Genomic DNA, 19,300 nt, shown 5'->3' with positions numbered 1-19,300 from the left:
TTTTCATATACATAACTATATGAAAATATAAGTATTTTATACCAAACAATTCCACATTTCTATACATCCATTTTACACACATAGGTATAAAATATTTCGCAATGTGAGAAAATTTTACTATTATCACGATCACCGACGTCCCCGATGTCATCACCACTGGTAGCATCTCATCTCGGTTGAATACTCATTAACCATACGATATAATATATACTTATCACTCGATATTATTATAACTCTTTGAGGGATTGTATTCACTAAATAGCTTATTAGTTAATCATCTTATACATATACATTTAATCATCAATGGTTTAGAATCAGGTTTAAGTTATAATGTGTGCTAAGTACTCGAAGGATTGATAAGTTGATTAATGTTTGAAAAATCACTCGTGAATACTTATAAAAAATTGAATGATTGAAATAATCGATCGGCTCAATAGGTATAGTGATACAGATATAGGTATGTATGAATTATACTATATTATAAGATAAAAAACATACATGAAAGCGAGTAAATATATTTGTAAGATAATATGAGTGTTATTATTTAGATGTAAATAGCATCATGTTAGTGATATGATTACCATCATTTAGATATCTATGATAAGATAACATCTTACATGTATATGATCGATATATATGAGAGTGATGGAGGGTGAGGTGAGGATATATTATAATACGATATCCTTTTCATATACCACCATTCATATCTCTAATAATATATATATGATACTTACATATTTTATACTTTAGCTCAATAGGTATAGTGATATAGATATAGGTATGTATGAATGTATGTATATAGGTATATGAGAGTGATGGAGGGTGAGGTGAGGATCAACATGTAAGTGATAAGCTTAGGTTTATATTATAAGATAAAAACATACATGGAAGCGAGTAAATATATTTGTAAGATAATATAGTTGTTATTATTTAGAAGTAAATAGCATCATGTTGATGATATGATTACCATCATTTAGATATTTATAATAACACTCCGTATGTATATGATAGATATGTAAGTGAGAGAGATGGGGGATGAAGTAAGAATCAACATGTAAGTGATAAGCTTAGGTTATATTTAAATATATTTATTATTATCATATTTTCTAAGTATATAAATTTTTCGTATAATGTAGAATATAATATTATTATCTCATTTAGATCCTATGATTCTATATATTATAATATGATATCCTTTTCATATACCACCATTCATATCTCTAATAATATATACATATACATATATATTATATGTGTAGAGTTTTCCATAGCATTAAGATATTTTTAAATATATATATATATATATCATATTATTGTAAACATATCATATCATATTAAAATAAATGTTTAAGTATTTAAGGTATGTGATTATGTATGATAGTATAAAATTTATGTAGGTATAATTATATAGTAACTTCATATTTCCAAATGATGAATTATTTAAAAAAATTATCTGGACTATGTTTGATTATGTATTTATATATATATATAATATATTTAAATGTATATGTAATCTTCATATTATGTATGATAATAAATCTATATTTAGAATCTATAGATGTATGTATGTATGTATGTATGTATATATATATCATAGTTCGGTATAGTGGATATACTTGAAATTTAATCACTTTTTGATATATAGCCTCTATAGTTCAGTGGTTAGAGCATTGGTCTTGTAAACCAGAGGTCGGGAGTTCAATTCTCTCTGGAGGCATGACATTTATTTTTTACTATAAGGTTGAATGAGGATTATGTGTAAATTCAGATGAGTACTGCTTACATTTAAACTTAATGATAATCTTTAAAATGGAAATAAAATGAAAGTTATATTTAATATAATAAAATAATAAACACTTTGAAATATAGTTAAGTAAGAATACCGATTTTAAAACTTAATATTATTTCAATAAATGAAAACATGTATAATATATTATATCATATCTTTTTTTTTTATTTCATATAAATTGTTAATTCATTACAATTATTGAAACGAGTTTACTCTTTTTATTCTGTGTAATGATCTTGGAAAAGTAGCGTACGTTAGTGGATGAGGTGAGTGTTGTGTGTTGAAAAAATCAGAACCATCATTAGCATCAAATGATTGGAGTAGATCATGAATTGAATCGTATGACTGAAAAGTATACAAATATAAAACAATTATAAATTTTATTATCATTATTTTATAAATTACCTCTGCTTTGAAAACACCTCCTTCCTCATTTTGTGTATCAAATGTTTGTCTACAATGATGTTTGTTGGTGAGGTTGGTGAAGTCGCATTTCTATTAAATAGCTAAAAATAATTAATTTATTATTATTTTTTTATAAGAGGTATAAATATATTTTTTTTAACATACCTCTGATGACGTCATCTCCCTATTCCAACGTTGTATCGAATGTTCTGCTAATTGTGTATATCCAAACATTTTGAGTTGACTGATGAAATTAACATCATGCTTAGGACTATTTTCAATAATGTGATTATCGTGTATATTTTTAATAAATATAATCATTTCTTCACTCGTTCTTGGTATGGATTCCATTTTACTAAGTTCTCTATCAAGATACTCGGTGAATATTTCAAATTGATTTAAGATGATTGGTTGTATGATAGTTGATTTTCGTATAATTATTTCAGAAATACACCATTCTAGACATTGAAGTCGTATGAGTTCTGTACGATTTAAAAAGAATTCGACATCCATCATGTGTCTTACACTCTATTACTAAGGTGTTTTCCCCGCTATACATCATACTAGATAATTTGAAATTCTCTGTCTCGAGAAATATGGTTCTTTTATACTTTCCAGGCTGTTTCAAAATGAATGATAAGATATTATCCATTAGTGAAAATATCTGCTTGAGAAACTCATTTGAAATATTAACATAACGTGATGGGGTTATTATTTGCACAGCTACTCTGAACATATCACTAGGATTGATTCCAATGTGTATAAACTTACGTTTCTCAAAGTTTAACGTATAGTTAGAAGAATCGATGAGCTCTAAAGGTGGTGTCGGTGAGATATATGTAAAGGTTTTCTTGTATATAGCCACATTATCCGTGATTGAACCAGCCATTGTTGGAAAAACTTGTACAATTTTCATGGTATAAAAATGATTTTAATTAAATAGAATAACAACTTATCAGTTAAGCAATTGTATCACATCTGATGATATTCTCGACATCGGTATGCTTTATTTATACCTAAAATATTGTGATGAAATAGGTTTAATAGTTTTGTTTACTATATATAGATCATTAAAAAACAATTAAAAGTTGTACACTCTCACATTTTCATAATACAATTTTAAGAATTTCGAGTGATAGTTACATAATATCACTAATTATCAGGTGATATATTGACGGTATGTTATAAATAGTAGTATAATATTATTTAATTTTCTTATTCAGGTTAGTTAGAAATATATAATTTAATTAATCATGATATATATGTTTATCATAAATAATTATCTTAAATCAATTAATTAATCATTGTTAATTCGTTAGTATTTAACTTAATACAGCCTTTATTTAAAATTGATATACTTATAATTTCTATTAACCTTAATAAATCTTCTCTTAATAATTTTTTCATTGTATATTGTATTCTCTATCATCGATATTACGTATAGTATGTAATCACTAGATTGATAGAAGATATACCGTATGATGTATATAATTTTAATTTAATTAAACGTTTATAATATTATTGATGACTGTTAACGTTTCGATAGACATTAAAGGTTAATTGAAAGTGTAATAACACCTACACATCTCATAATAACATATTTAATTTTTGATACTATAGTAAACAGTATATTAAAGTGTGATATATTTGTCTAATAGGTAATTAAATATATTTAAGTCTATCAACTAAATATCATAGGTTTTACTAAATTATCATTATGAACACCTATCTAAGATGATATTTTAGATAATATGTATGAGTTTTACGATATATTCCATTGATTGAATTAGATAACTTTCAATCATTAAGTTGTTAGCTACCATCATAATTGTAATGATGTTGTGATATTAGAAAAATGTTTGATTTGATAATGGGATATTGATATTATATATAAATATAATATCTATGTATCTGATTATTAAATAGTGTTAAGTAAATAAAAGATATGATTGATATAATATTTTCAATTATTTTGAGGTTGAGTTATTATTTATAATTAAAAGAGTATAGGATTATTGATTTCTAATATATTTAGCTAAATATTTTTAAATATATATACTATATTATTGTAAACATATCATATCATATTAAAATAAATGTTTAAGAATTTAGGTAATGGATGTAATGATTCTATATAAATTATATAAGAATAACGAGAATATTTATTGTAAATTATTATTATTATATAAAAAAAATTAAGCGAGTTTATAGATATCTATCTATGTATGTGAGTATGTATGATAGTATAAAATTGATATGGATATAGGTAATTATATAATAACTTGATATTTTCAAATAATGAATTATTTCAAAAAGAAAAAAAACTTATCTACACTATGTTTGTTTATGAATTTATATCCTCATCAATTTTATACTATCATTCATACTCACATCATACATAGATAGATACCTATAAACTATAGTCGGTTTCACAACACTAGGCACTCGATCACAGCGCGACCCGTGGCCAATTATCGTCAGGCGTTCAAAAAATGTTCTATAAAAACGCGCAAAATTTAAAAAAAATATAATAGCCGCAGCTGTTTAGGTATGTTTCACATTTTAGTTACCATTGTATATTTAAGAACACCTGTTATTATTTCGAAGTATTTTGCTCGTTGCCACGTCACGTGTACGTATACACGTCTTGCTGTGTTATACAAAACGGGAGAGGGTAGCAACAACTGTTGGGTACAACCGTGATCCGTTGCGCATTTTTGTATTTACTTGTTTTCTATAACATTTTGTGACGTACGCACGTATTCCCGCTATTACTATCAGATATTTGAATATTCTAACATTTTAACTGCAATTTTCACAGTTTTTTTTAAACTATTTAGCTACCTACTATAAATAATTTATAATGTCTATTCGTCCTGATATTCACTCCCAAACAAAAAAAACAATTTTTAATGTTTATAAGTTTTTTAAAAAATTGTAAACGAATCTTGAAGTGGCCAATTTTTTTAAACAAACTCAGCAAATGACTGCAGATGCATGTGAAGTGAGCGTCAGGACTGTGAAGCGTATAACGTCTGAGGCATCGAAGTCTTCGTGTTCAGAATCTGAGTCGGAACCGAAATTTACTTCTCCCCGAAAAACGTTCAAACGTGTGAAGTATGCGACTCATATTGATGATTTTGACGTGGACATAGTACGGAGGACTGTGCATGCATTTTATGATAACCGTGAGTACCCAACTACACAAAAAATTTTAAGTGCTTATAAAGAAAAAACGGGTTATGAAGGGTCTAGAACTTCAATGTGGCGAATTTTGAGATCTTTAAATTTCAAATATAAAAAATGTAACGACGGCAGACGATTTCTCATGGAACGAAATGATATTGTAGCTATGCGCGTAAAATTTTTACGTAAAATGTGCAACCTTCGTCAAAGTAATGACACTCGACCTGTAGTTTACTTGGATGAAACTTGGGTCAATCAAAATCATACGCGTGGTCAAATTTGGCAAAATGATCAAAATACTGAAGGGTTAAAGGTACCTACTGGGAAAGGAGCTCGATTACTTATTTGCCATGCTGGATCAAGTAAATTTGGTTTTGTAAATCGTTCAAAATTAGTATTACGCTGCAAATCGAATGCTACACATCCAGATTACCACACACAAATGAACTCCACAATATTTAAGAAATGGTTTGTTGATATGCTCAACAATTTGGAGGAACCTTGCGTAATTGTTATGGATAACGCATCTTACCATTCGGTTCTTTCTGTCGATTACCCAAAGTCTAATGCCATAAAATCGAGTGTTCAACAATGGCTCAGAGAAAATGGAGTAGATTTTTCTCCATTACAAACACTCAGTGAATTACGCGAAATTGTAAAGTCTTTAATACCCAAAGAAAAAAAATATGAACTCGATGAAATTGCACTTCAAATGGGCCACGAAGTTGTACGTTTGCCGCCATACCATTGCCAATACAATCCCATCGAGTTAATATGGGCACAGGTAAAAGGGGAAGTCGCTAAAAATAATACAACTTTTAAATTTGCGGATGTCGAAAAATTGTTAAATGACGCATTGGACTCAGTAACTGTTGAAAACTGGAAAAAATGTACCGATCACTGCCATAACCTGCAAGAGGAGGATTTCATCAAAGAAGGATTAAGAGACGAAATTTTGACACCAATAATAATGACGATCAATCCTGATGAAAGCAGTGATAGCGAGAGCGACAGCGAAGGATCTTAATTTTTCTTATTAAATATGACTGTAATTAATTTAATTATTTTGATTTATTGTATAAAAAAAATACTTATGTGTACACAAATTATATTTAATCTACTTAAAAATTATATATATATTCTAATAAACTGTAAAAAAAAATGTTTTCTTTATCATTAAAAATTATTAAAAAAAAATAAACAAGATTATAAATTGGCGCGCATTTGAGAAACAATGGAATTGCAATTTTAGTCCACGGGTCGCGCTGTGATCGAGTGCCTAGTGTTGTGAAACCGACTATAGGTTAATTTTTTTTCATATAATAATAATAATTTACAATAAATATTCTCGTTATTCCTATATAATTTATATAGAATCATTGCATCCATTACCTAAATTCTTAAACATTTATTTTAATATGATATGATATGTTTCATTGATATATTTAAAAATATCTTAATGTTATGGAAAACTCTACGCATATAATATATATGTATATTATATATATATATATATATATATATATATAATTTATTTAAATATAACCTAAGTTTATCACTTACATGTTGATCCTCACCTCACCATCCATCTCTCTCATACATATCAATCATATACATGTAAGATGTTATCTTATCATAGATATCTAAATGATGGTAATCATATCACTAACATAATGCTATTTACATCTAAATAATAACACTCATTATTATCTTACAAATATATTTACTCACTTTCATGTATGTTTTTATCTTATAATATAGTATAATTCATATAAATATACCTATATACATACATTCATACATATCTATATCTGTAACACTATACCTATTGAGCTGGTAATTAGATTAGAGTACTCGTATCTACGTGTGTAATATTTGAGTGAAATCAAAGCTCGTGGAGACATGTATAGTGATATATACCTCATTCGTTATGATATAGATAGTAATAATATAATAACATCATTAGAGCTAATGCTTACTTTTCATATACATGACTATAATATCTAAATATAAATATTTTATACCAAACCACTCTACACATATATTTTACACATAGATATTAAATGTTTTACAATATGGGGGGGGGGGGAATTTTTAGTATCATCGTGATCACCGACGTCACTGATGATGTCGTCAAAGACTCTGATATACTTAAATTATTTTTTTTTTTTTTTTAAGGTTTTACTGTATTATTTTAATTATAAAAAAATGAATACTAGTATATTATTACTTTAGTATGGATATTCCTTCAAAGTTTGAAGGGGTAATACTCAATATTACATATGTATTCTGATTGGAAATATTATAATAGTAGCTATAATTATAAGATGATGTTATTAATTTAAATATGAATATTATAGATATAATAACGTTTAAACTGTTAACATTTCAACAGACATTAAAGATTAATTGAAAGTGTAACTAAACTTTCACATCTCATAATAATATATTTAATTTTTGATACTCATGAACAGTATATTATTTAAATGTAATATATTTAACTGATAATTAAATATAATTTTTCACTTAAGGACATATTACTTTCGATAGAAGATAATCGAACATCGTTTAAATTAGATTCGATTGTTTTATAATATTATTACTGATTATTAAAACTTTGTTAGTTATTAAAGGATAATTATATAAGTAAAAACAATTTTTCACGGTCTGTAATAACATTTTCAAGAGTTTTATTCCAACTAGTTGTATATAATATATCAATGTGTGATACCTATAGTAACATATACCTACATAATGCTTAATCATTACATTATAGAGAGATATTTCACATATCATTAAAATTAAAAAGTGTAATATATTTATATGGTAGTTAAATATAATTTTTCTCCTATGTAGGTATATATTATTTTTGGGAGAAGAAAATCGAATATGATTTAAATTAGAATACATCGTTTATAATATATTATCGATAGCTATTACCCCTCCAACAGTTATTAAAGGATAATTAAAAGTGATACACTTTCATAATAAAATATCAATATAAATTATACTAATATAATATTATATTCGAATTTACATAATAGATATTATACTCAATATTATTTAATTAAATATGAATAATACTCGATATTATTTCTTTACACATGAACTCGATCGCGAAGTATATGATCAATCAGATAGGTATAGGTAGATTGTAGAGTATGGATATGTATAATAATATAGTATATTTTCTATAATAAACATGAATAAGAGGGGTAAGACTATTTTTGGATTGGAGGAGGTAAGCGTAAGACCGTATATTGATAGGAGAATGGAAGAGGATTTTTAGGAGGAGGTTGTATGTATATGATAGGAAATCAGCCATCTTATATATGATTTATCTGACCTCGTTACATAGTGTTAAAGTATATGGTATATCTATTTTTCATAATAGGTTTATCATAACATATTGATATATACAGTTAAGATATTAGAAAACTTGATCTATCATGTTAATATAAATATAATAATGTAATTTTTCTACTGAGTTTGGTTTGAATGTGAAATTTCTAGGCTAATAGAAAAAATATAGTAGCTAATTATATTATTGGTATTGCTAATGTTATATAAACACCCACTCTACATAATATGTATTAAATATGTATAAATATTATTTATATTGAAATACATATAATCTTATACTTAAATGTATATTACTATCGAAATAAGATAATTGAATATCATTTAAATTAGATTTGATTGTTTATAATATTATCGAAGGCTATTAACACTTCAGAATTTATTAAAGGATAATTAAAAGTGGAAGACTTTCTTAATAACATTTCCAATACTTTCATCCGCTGGTAGTTGTATACAATATCTCAATGTATTATATTTGAATATATATAATATATAATTTCTACTATATAGAAGAGGGTGGGGAGGAAGGTATATACATAAATAGAGGGGTATGTATATGATAGGAATAGATAAGAGGAGGGGGGGTAAGACTGAGCATGAATGGTAGCGGGATGGGTAGGGTATGGTATGTGATGGATGAGAGGGGAGAGTATATTATTTAATTTACTTATCTCAAAATTATTAAAAATATATTTTTTTTTTGTGGGAGGGGGGGGGGGTATGTGATAAGTATAGATGGGAGGGGGATGGGTAGGGCATGACATGGATGAGAGGGGAGGGGGCACGGCTGAGCACGGTCGCGATAGCTCGAACCATAGGGCGGGCGGGGTAGCCGGATTCGCCGGTTTTGCGGGGTATACAGAACCTACCAAAACATACTACTACTATTTAAAATAATGATTTATACGTAATTAATGATTTGTTCAATAAAGTATCAATCAGAGGAACTTTAGGTCTATTTCTTGTAGTGAGCCTGTTAAGTATTGTTGAAATAGTATACTTTTTCGGTGTTTGGACACACAAAAAACCACATAAAATCACAGTGATCACAGTAGGCGTATGTGTAATATTTAACTTTTTGGTAGCCAAAGTTTTGTTTATTGTAACAGGTTCGATTGTTGAGCTAGAGATTAGGGATTATTGTCATTAAAGGTGTACTGATTATTTTTGAATTATTATTATGAATGTCCATCACTATTTTTGGAATAATCGATGAGATATTAGGACTCGCGATTGTTACATGGGGATTGATGGAACGAGAAGTCGTGGAATTCACAAATAAAGTACTTTTTGGAACTTCAGTGGACGTTGTTGTCAATGGGATTGATACAGTCATGGGTTTCGTTATTAAATTCGTCATAGATGCGGATGCAAATGTAGATGTGATGTTCGAAGGTTTAATAGTACTTGCTGTGGTGATATTCTCAACTATTATACAAGTTTTAAGTTGGGATGTGTTTAGGTAAATACTAATATTAAGTACACACAAGTTTGCTCACCTTTACATCCTTTTAATTCTTCATAAATATATTTGTAAGATAATATGAGTGTTATTATTTAGATGTAAATAGCATCATGTTAGTGATATGATTACCATCATTTAGATATCTATGATAAGATAACATCTTACATGTATATGATCGATATATATGAGAGTGATGGAGGGTGAGGTGAGGATATATTATAATACGATATCCTTTTCATATACCACCATTCATATCTCTAATAATATATATATGATACTTACATATTTTATACTTTAGCTCAATAGGTATAGTGATATAGATATAGGTATGTATGAATGTATGTATATAGGTATATGAGAGTGATGGAGGGTGAGGTGAGGATCAACATGTAAGTGATAAGCTTAGGTTTATATTATAAGATAAAAACATACATGGAAGCGAGTAAATATATTTGTAAGATAATATAGTTGTTATTATTTAGAAGTAAATAGCATCATGTTGATGATATGATTACCATCATTTAGATATTTATAATAACACTCCGTATGTATATGATAGATATGTAAGTGAGAGAGATGGGGGATGAAGTAAGAATCAACATGTAAGTGATAAGCTTAGGTTATATTTAAATATATTTATTATTATCATATTTTCTAAGTATATAAATTTTTCGTATAATGTAGAATATAATATTATTATCTCATTTAGATCCTATGATTCTATATATTATAATATGATATCCTTTTCATATACCACCATTCATATCTCTAATAATATATACATATACATATATATTATATGTGTAGAGTTTTCCATAGCATTAAGATATTTTTAAATATATATATATATATATCATATTATTGTAAACATATCATATCATATTAAAATAAATGTTTAAGTATTTAAGGTATGTGATTATGTATGATAGTATAAAATTTATGTAGGTATAATTATATAGTAACTTCATATTTCCAAATGATGAATTATTTAAAAAAATTATCTGGACTATGTTTGATTATGTATTTATATATATATATAATATATTTAAATGTATATGTAATCTTCATATTATGTATGATAATAAATCTATATTTAGAATCTATAGATGTATGTATGTATGTATGTATGTATATATATATCATAGTTCGGTATAGTGGATATACTTGAAATTTAATCACTTTTTGATATATAGCCTCTATAGTTCAGTGGTTAGAGCATTGGTCTTGTAAACCAGAGGTCGGGAGTTCAATTCTCTCTGGAGGCATGACATTTATTTTTTACTATAAGGTTGAATGAGGATTATGTGTAAATTCAGATGAGTACTGCTTACATTTAAACTTAATGATAATCTTTAAAATGGAAATAAAATGAAAGTTATATTTAATATAATAAAATAATAAACACTTTGAAATATAGTTAAGTAAGAATACCGATTTTAAAACTTAATATTATTTCAATAAATGAAAACATGTATAATATATTATATCATATCTTTTTTTTTTATTTCATATAAATTGTTAATTCATTACAATTATTGAAACGAGTTTACTCTTTTTATTCTGTGTAATGATCTTGGAAAAGTAGCGTACGTTAGTGGATGAGGTGAGTGTTGTGTGTTGAAAAAATCAGAACCATCATTAGCATCAAATGATTGGAGTAGATCATGAATTGAATCGTATGACTGAAAAGTATACAAATATAAAACAATTATAAATTTTATTATCATTATTTTATAAATTACCTCTGCTTTGAAAACACCTCCTTCCTCATTTTGTGTATCAAATGTTTGTCTACAATGATGTTTGTTGGTGAGGTTGGTGAAGTCGCATTTCTATTAAATAGCTAAAAATAATTAATTTATTATTATTTTTTTATAAGAGGTATAAATATATTTTTTTTAACATACCTCTGATGACGTCATCTCCCTATTCCAACGTTGTATCGAATGTTCTGCTAATTGTGTATATCCAAACATTTTGAGTTGACTGATGAAATTAACATCATGCTTAGGACTATTTTCAATAATGTGATTATCGTGTATATTTTTAATAAATATAATCATTTCTTCACTCGTTCTTGGTATGGATTCCATTTTACTAAGTTCTCTATCAAGATACTCGGTGAATATTTCAAATTGATTTAAGATGATTGGTTGTATGATAGTTGATTTTCGTATAATTATTTCAGAAATACACCATTCTAGACATTGAAGTCGTATGAGTTCTGTACGATTTAAAAAGAATTCGACATCCATCATGTGTCTTACACTCTATTACTAAGGTGTTTTCCCCGCTATACATCATACTAGATAATTTGAAATTCTCTGTCTCGAGAAATATGGTTCTTTTATACTTTCCAGGCTGTTTCAAAATGAATGATAAGATATTATCCATTAGTGAAAATATCTGCTTGAGAAACTCATTTGAAATATTAACATAACGTGATGGGGTTATTATTTGCACAGCTACTCTGAACATATCACTAGGATTGATTCCAATGTGTATAAACTTACGTTTCTCAAAGTTTAACGTATAGTTAGAAGAATCGATGAGCTCTAAAGGTGGTGTCGGTGAGATATATGTAAAGGTTTTCTTGTATATAGCCACATTATCCGTGATTGAACCAGCCATTGTTGGAAAAACTTGTACAATTTTCATGGTATAAAAATGATTTTAATTAAATAGAATAACAACTTATCAGTTAAGCAATTGTATCACATCTGATGATATTCTCGACATCGGTATGCTTTATTTATACCTAAAATATTGTGATGAAATAGGTTTAATAGTTTTGTTTACTATATATAGATCATTAAAAAACAATTAAAAGTTGTACACTCTCACATTTTCATAATACAATTTTAAGAATTTCGAGTGATAGTTACATAATATCACTAATTATCAGGTGATATATTGACGGTATGTTATAAATAGTAGTATAATATTATTTAATTTTCTTATTCAGGTTAGTTAGAAATATATAATTTAATTAATCATGATATATATGTTTATCATAAATAATTATCTTAAATCAATTAATTAATCATTGTTAATTCGTTAGTATTTAACTTAATACAGCCTTTATTTAAAATTGATATACTTATAATTTCTATTAACCTTAATAAATCTTCTCTTAATAATTTTTTCATTGTATATTGTATTCTCTATCATCGATATTACGTATAGTATGTAATCACTAGATTGATAGAAGATATACCGTATGATGTATATAATTTTAATTTAATTAAACGTTTATAATATTATTGATGACTGTTAACGTTTCGATAGACATTAAAGGTTAATTGAAAGTGTAATAACACCTACACATCTCATAATAACATATTTAATTTTTGATACTATAGTAAACAGTATATTAAAGTGTGATATATTTGTCTAATAGGTAATTAAATATATTTAAGTCTATCAACTAAATATCATAGGTTTTACTAAATTATCATTATGAACACCTATCTAAGATGATATTTTAGATAATATGTATGAGTTTTACGATATATTCCATTGATTGAATTAGATAACTTTCAATCATTAAGTTGTTAGCTACCATCATAATTGTAATGATGTTGTGATATTAGAAAAATGTTTGATTTGATAATGGGATATTGATATTATATATAAATATAATATCTATGTATCTGATTATTAAATAGTGTTAAGTAAATAAAAGATATGATTGATATAATATTTTCAATTATTTTGAGGTTGAGTTATTATTTATAATTAAAAGAGTATAGGATTATTGATTTCTAATATATTTAGCTAAATATTTTTAAATATATATACTATATTATTGTAAACATATCATATCATATTAAAATAAATGTTTAAGAATTTAGGTAATGGATGTAATGATTCTATATAAATTATATAAGAATAACGAGAATATTTATTGTAAATTATTATTATTATATAAAAAAAATTAAGCGAGTTTATAGATATCTATCTATGTATGTGAGTATGTATGATAGTATAAAATTGATATGGATATAGGTAATTATATAATAACTTGATATTTTCAAATAATGAATTATTTCAAAAAGAAAAAAAACTTATCTACACTATGTTTGTTTATGAATTTATATCCTCATCAATTTTATACTATCATTCATACTCACATCATACATAGATAGATACCTATAAACTATAGTCGGTTTCACAACACTAGGCACTCGATCACAGCGCGACCCGTGGCCAATTATCGTCAGGCGTTCAAAAAATGTTCTATAAAAACGCGCAAAATTTAAAAAAAATATAATAGCCGCAGCTGTTTAGGTATGTTTCACATTTTAGTTACCATTGTATATTTAAGAACACCTGTTATTATTTCGAAGTATTTTGCTCGTTGCCACGTCACGTGTACGTATACACGTCTTGCTGTGTTATACAAAACGGGAGAGGGTAGCAACAACCGTTGGGTACAACCGTGATCCGTTGCGCATTTTTGTATTTACTTGTTTTCTATAACATTTTGTGACGTACGCACGTATTCCCGCTATTACTATCAGATATTTGAATATTCTAACATTTTAACTGCAATTTTCACAGTTTTTTTTAAACTATTTAGCTACCTACTATAAATAATTTATAATGTCTATTCGTCCTGATATTCACTCCCAAACAAAAAAAACAATTTTTAATGTTTATAAGTTTTTTAAAAAATTGTCAAACGAAAAAACGAATCTTGAAGTGGCCAATTTTTTTAAACAAACTCAGCAAATGACTGCAGATGCATGTGAAGTGAGCGTCAGGACTGTGAAGCGTATAACGTCTGAGGCATCGAAGTCTTCGTGTTCAGAATCTGAGTCGGAACCGAAATTTACTTCTCCCCGAAAAACGTTCAAACGTGTGAAGTATGCGACTCATATTGATGATTTTGACGTGGACATAGTACGGAGGACTGTGCATGCATTTTATGATAACCGTGAGTACCCAACTACACAAAAAATTTTAAGTGCTTATAAAGAAAAAACGGGTTATGAAGGGTCTAGAACTTCAATGTGGCGAATTTTGAGATCTTTAAATTTCAAATATAAAAAATGTAACGACGGCAGACGATTTCTCATGGAACGAAATGATATTGTAGCTATGCGCGTAAAATTTTTACGTAAAATGTGCAACCTTCGTCAAAGTAATGACACTCGACCTGTAGTTTACTTGGATGAAACTTGGGTCAATCAAAATCATACGCGTGGTCAAATTTGGCAAAATGATCAAAATACTGAAGGGTTAAAGGTACCTACTGGGAAAGGAGCTCGATTACTTATTTGCCATGCTGGATCAAGTAAATTTGGTTTTGTAAATCGTTCAAAATTAGTATTACGCTGCAAATCGAATGCTACACATCCAGATTACCACACACAAATGAACTCCACAATATTTAAGAAATGGTTTGTTGATATGCTCAACAATTTGGAGGAACCTTGCGTAATTGTTATGGATAACGCATCTTACCATTCGGTTCTTTCTGTCGATTACCCAAAGTCTAATGCCATAAAATCGAGTGTTCAACAATGGCTCAGAGAAAATGGAGTAGATTTTTCTCCATTACAAACACTCAGTGAATTACGCGAAATTGTAAAGTCTTTAATACCCAAAGAAAAAAAATATGAACTCGATGAAATTGCACTTCAAATGGGCCACGAAGTTGTACGTTTGCCGCCATACCATTGCCAATACAATCCCATCGAGTTAATATGGGCACAGGTAAAAGGGGAAGTCGCTAAAAATAATACAACTTTTAAATTTGCGGATGTCGAAAAATTGTTAAATGACGCATTGGACTCAGTAACTGTTGAAAACTGGAAAAAATGTACCGATCACTGCCATAACCTGCAAGAGGAGGATTTCATCAAAGAAGGATTAAGAGACGAAATTTTGACACCAATAATAATGACGATCAATCCTGATGAAAGCAGTGATAGCGAGAGCGACAGCGAAGGATCTTAATTTTTCTTATTAAATATGACTGTAATTAATTTAATTATTTTGATTTATTGTATAAAAAAAATACTTATGTGTACACAAATTATATTTAATCTACTTAAAAATTATATATATATTCTAATAAACTGTAAAAAAAAATGTTTTCTTTATCATTAAAAATTATTAAAAAAAAATAAACAAGATTATAAATTGGCGCGCATTTGAGAAACAATGGAATTGCAATTTTAGTCCACGGGTCGCGCTGTGATCGAGTGCCTAGTGTTGTGAAACCGACTATAGGTTAATTTTTTTTCATATAATAATAATAATTTACAATAAATATTCTCGTTATTCCTATATAATTTATATAGAATCATTGCATCCATTACCTAAATTCTTAAACATTTATTTTAATATGATATGATATGTTTCATTGATATATTTAAAAATATCTTAATGTTATGGAAAACTCTACGCATATAATATATATGTATATTATATATATATATATATATATATATATATAATTTATTTAAATATAACCTAAGTTTATCACTTACATGTTGATCCTCACCTCACCATCCATCTCTCTCATACATATCAATCATATACATGTAAGATGTTATCTTATCATAGATATCTAAATGATGGTAATCATATCACTAACATAATGCTATTTACATCTAAATAATAACACTCATTATTATCTTACAAATATATTTACTCACTTTCATGTATGTTTTTATCTTATAATATAGTATAATTCATATAAATATACCTATATACATACATTCATACATATCTATATCTGTAACACTATACCTATTGAGCTGGTAATTAGATTAGAGTACTCGTATCTACGTGTGTAATATTTGAGTGAAATCAAAGCTCGTGGAGACATGTATAGTGATATATACCTCATTCGTTATGATATAGATAGTAATAATATAATAACATCATTAGAGCTAATGCTTACTTTTCATATACATGACTATAATATCTAAATATAAATATTTTATACCAAACCACTCTACACATATATTTTACACATAGATATTAAATGTTTTACAATATGGGGGGGGGGGGGAATTTTTAGTATCATCGTGATCACCGACGTCACTGATGATGTCGTCAAAGACTCTGATATACTTAAATTATTTTTTTTTTTTTTTTAAGGTTTTACTGTATTATTTTAATTATAAAAAAATGAATACTAGTATATTATTACTTTAGTATGGATATTCCTTCAAAGTTTGAAGGGGTAATACTCAATATTACATATGTATTCTGATTGGAAATATTATAATAGTAGCTATAATTATAAGATGATGTTATTAATTTAAATATGAATATTATAGATATAATAACGTTTAAACTGTTAACATTTCAACAGACATTAAAGATTAATTGAAAGTGTAACTAAACTTTCACATCTCATAATAATATATTTAATTTTTGATACTCATGAACAGTATATTATTTAAATGTAATATATTTAACTGATAATTAAATATAATTTTTCACTTAAGGACATATTACTTTCGATAGAAGATAATCGAACATCGTTTAAATTAGATTCGATTGTTTTATAATATTATTACTGATTATTAAAACTTTGTTAGTTATTAAAGGATAATTATATAAGTAAAAACAATTTTTCACGGTCTGTAATAACATTTTCAAGAGTTTTATTCCAACTAGTTGTATATAATATATCAATGTGTGATACCTATAGTAACATATACCTACATAATGCTTAATCATTACATTATAGAGAGATATTTCACATATCATTAAAATTAAAAAGTGTAATATATTTATATGGTAGTTAAATATAATTTTTCTCCTATGTAGGTATATATTATTTTTGGGAGAAGAAAATCGAATATGATTTAAATTAGAATACATCGTTTATAATATATTATCGATAGCTATTACCCCTCCAACAGTTATTAAAGGATAATTAAAAGTGATACACTTTCATAATAAAATATCAATATAAATTATACTAATATAATATTATATTCGAATTTACATAATAGATATTATACTCAATATTATTTAATTAAATATGAATAATACTCGATATTATTTCTTTACACATGAACTCGATCGCGAAGTATATGATCAATCAGATAGGTATAGGTAGATTGTAGAGTATGGATATGTATAATAATATAGTATATTTTCTATAATAAACATGAATAAGAGGGGTAAGACTATTTTTGGATTGGAGGAGGTAAGCGTAAGACCGTATATTGATAGGAGAATGGAAGAGGATTTTTAGGAGGAGGTTGTATGTATATGATAGGAAATCAGCCATCTTATATATGATTTATCTGACCTCGTTACATAGTGTTAAAGTATATGGTATATCTATTTTTCATAATAGGTTTATCATAACATATTGATATATACAGTTAAGATATTAGAAAACTTGATCTATCATGTTAATATAAATATAATAATGTAATTTTTCTACTGAGTTTGGTTTGAATGTGAAATTTCTAGGCTAATAGAAAAAATATAGTAGCTAATTATATTATTGGTATTGCTAATGTTATATAAACACCCACTCTACATAATATGTATTAAATATGTATAAATATTATTTATATTGAAATACATATAATCTTATACTTAAATGTATATTACTATCGAAATAAGATAATTGAATATCATTTAAATTAGATTTGATTGTTTATAATATTATCGAAGGCTATTAACACTTCAGAATTTATTAAAGGATAATTAAAAGTGGAAGACTTTCTTAATAACATTTCCAATACTTTCATCCGCTGGTAGTTGTATACAATATCTCAATGTATTATATTTGAATATATATAATATATAATTTCTACTATATAGAAGAGGGTGGGGAGGAAGGTATATACATAAATAGAGGGGTATGTATATGATAGGAATAGATAAGAGGAGGGGGGGTAAGACTGAGCATGAATGGTAGCGGGATGGGTAGGGTATGGTATGTGATGGATGAGAGGGGAGAGTATATTATTTAATTTACTTATCTCAAAATTATTAAAAATATATTTTTTTTTTTGTGGGAGGGGGGGGTATGTGATAAGTATAGATGGGAGGGGGATGGGTAGGGCATGACATGGATGAGAGGGGAGGGGGCACGGCCGAGCACGGTC

At 27.0% G+C, this 19,300-nt stretch overlaps 2 protein-coding genes, 2 non-coding genes and 2 pseudogenes across 4 annotated transcripts; 4 read left to right on the top strand and 2 right to left on the bottom strand.

The window, feature by feature from the left end:
* Nucleotides 1–1,644: 1,644 nt before the first annotated feature.
* Nucleotides 1,645–1,717, top strand: TRNAT-UGU (transfer RNA threonine (anticodon UGU)). Its single transcript has one exon. It is a non-coding gene; the product is annotated as a tRNA-Thr (tRNA).
* Nucleotides 1,718–1,984: 267 nt separating this feature from the next.
* Nucleotides 1,985–3,083, bottom strand: LOC149059058 (uncharacterized; annotated as a pseudogene).
* Nucleotides 3,084–5,177: 2,094 nt separating this feature from the next.
* LOC149059057 (uncharacterized) lies at nt 5,178–6,407 on the top strand. The gene has a single exon (XM_089218536.1). The coding sequence runs from the start codon at nt 5,178–5,180 to the stop codon at nt 6,405–6,407; it is 1,230 nt and encodes a 409-aa protein (XP_089074662.1).
* Nucleotides 6,408–11,397: 4,990 nt separating this feature from the next.
* On the top strand, nt 11,398–11,470 carry TRNAT-UGU (transfer RNA threonine (anticodon UGU)). Its single transcript has one exon. It is a non-coding gene; the product is annotated as a tRNA-Thr (tRNA).
* Nucleotides 11,471–11,737: 267 nt separating this feature from the next.
* Nucleotides 11,738–12,836, bottom strand: LOC149059055 (uncharacterized; annotated as a pseudogene).
* Nucleotides 12,837–14,939: 2,103 nt separating this feature from the next.
* Nucleotides 14,940–16,169, top strand: LOC149059054 (uncharacterized). Its single transcript, XM_089218535.1, has one exon. It carries the CDS (start codon nt 14,940–14,942, stop codon nt 16,167–16,169), a length of 1,230 nt encoding a protein of 409 aa, XP_089074661.1.
* The last annotated feature ends 3,131 nt before the right edge of the window (nt 16,170–19,300 follow it).

The sequence above is a fragment of the Diuraphis noxia genome, unplaced genomic scaffold, assembly GCF_037042655.1.
Source record: "Diuraphis noxia isolate RWA-SAM2 unplaced genomic scaffold, SU_Dnox_SAM2 contig0002, whole genome shotgun sequence".
Taxonomy (NCBI): Eukaryota; Metazoa; Arthropoda; class Insecta; order Hemiptera; family Aphididae; genus Diuraphis; species Diuraphis noxia.
This window is presented reverse-complemented; position numbering and strand designations above follow the sequence as displayed.

Excerpts from the sequence above, each read along its gene's own strand:
- LOC149059057 (XM_089218536.1), top strand. The coding sequence starts at position 5,178 with ATGACTGCAGATGCATGTGAAGTGAGCGTCAGGACTGTGAAGCGTATA.
- LOC149059054 (XM_089218535.1), top strand. The coding sequence starts at position 14,940 with ATGACTGCAGATGCATGTGAAGTGAGCGTCAGGACTGTGAAGCGTATA.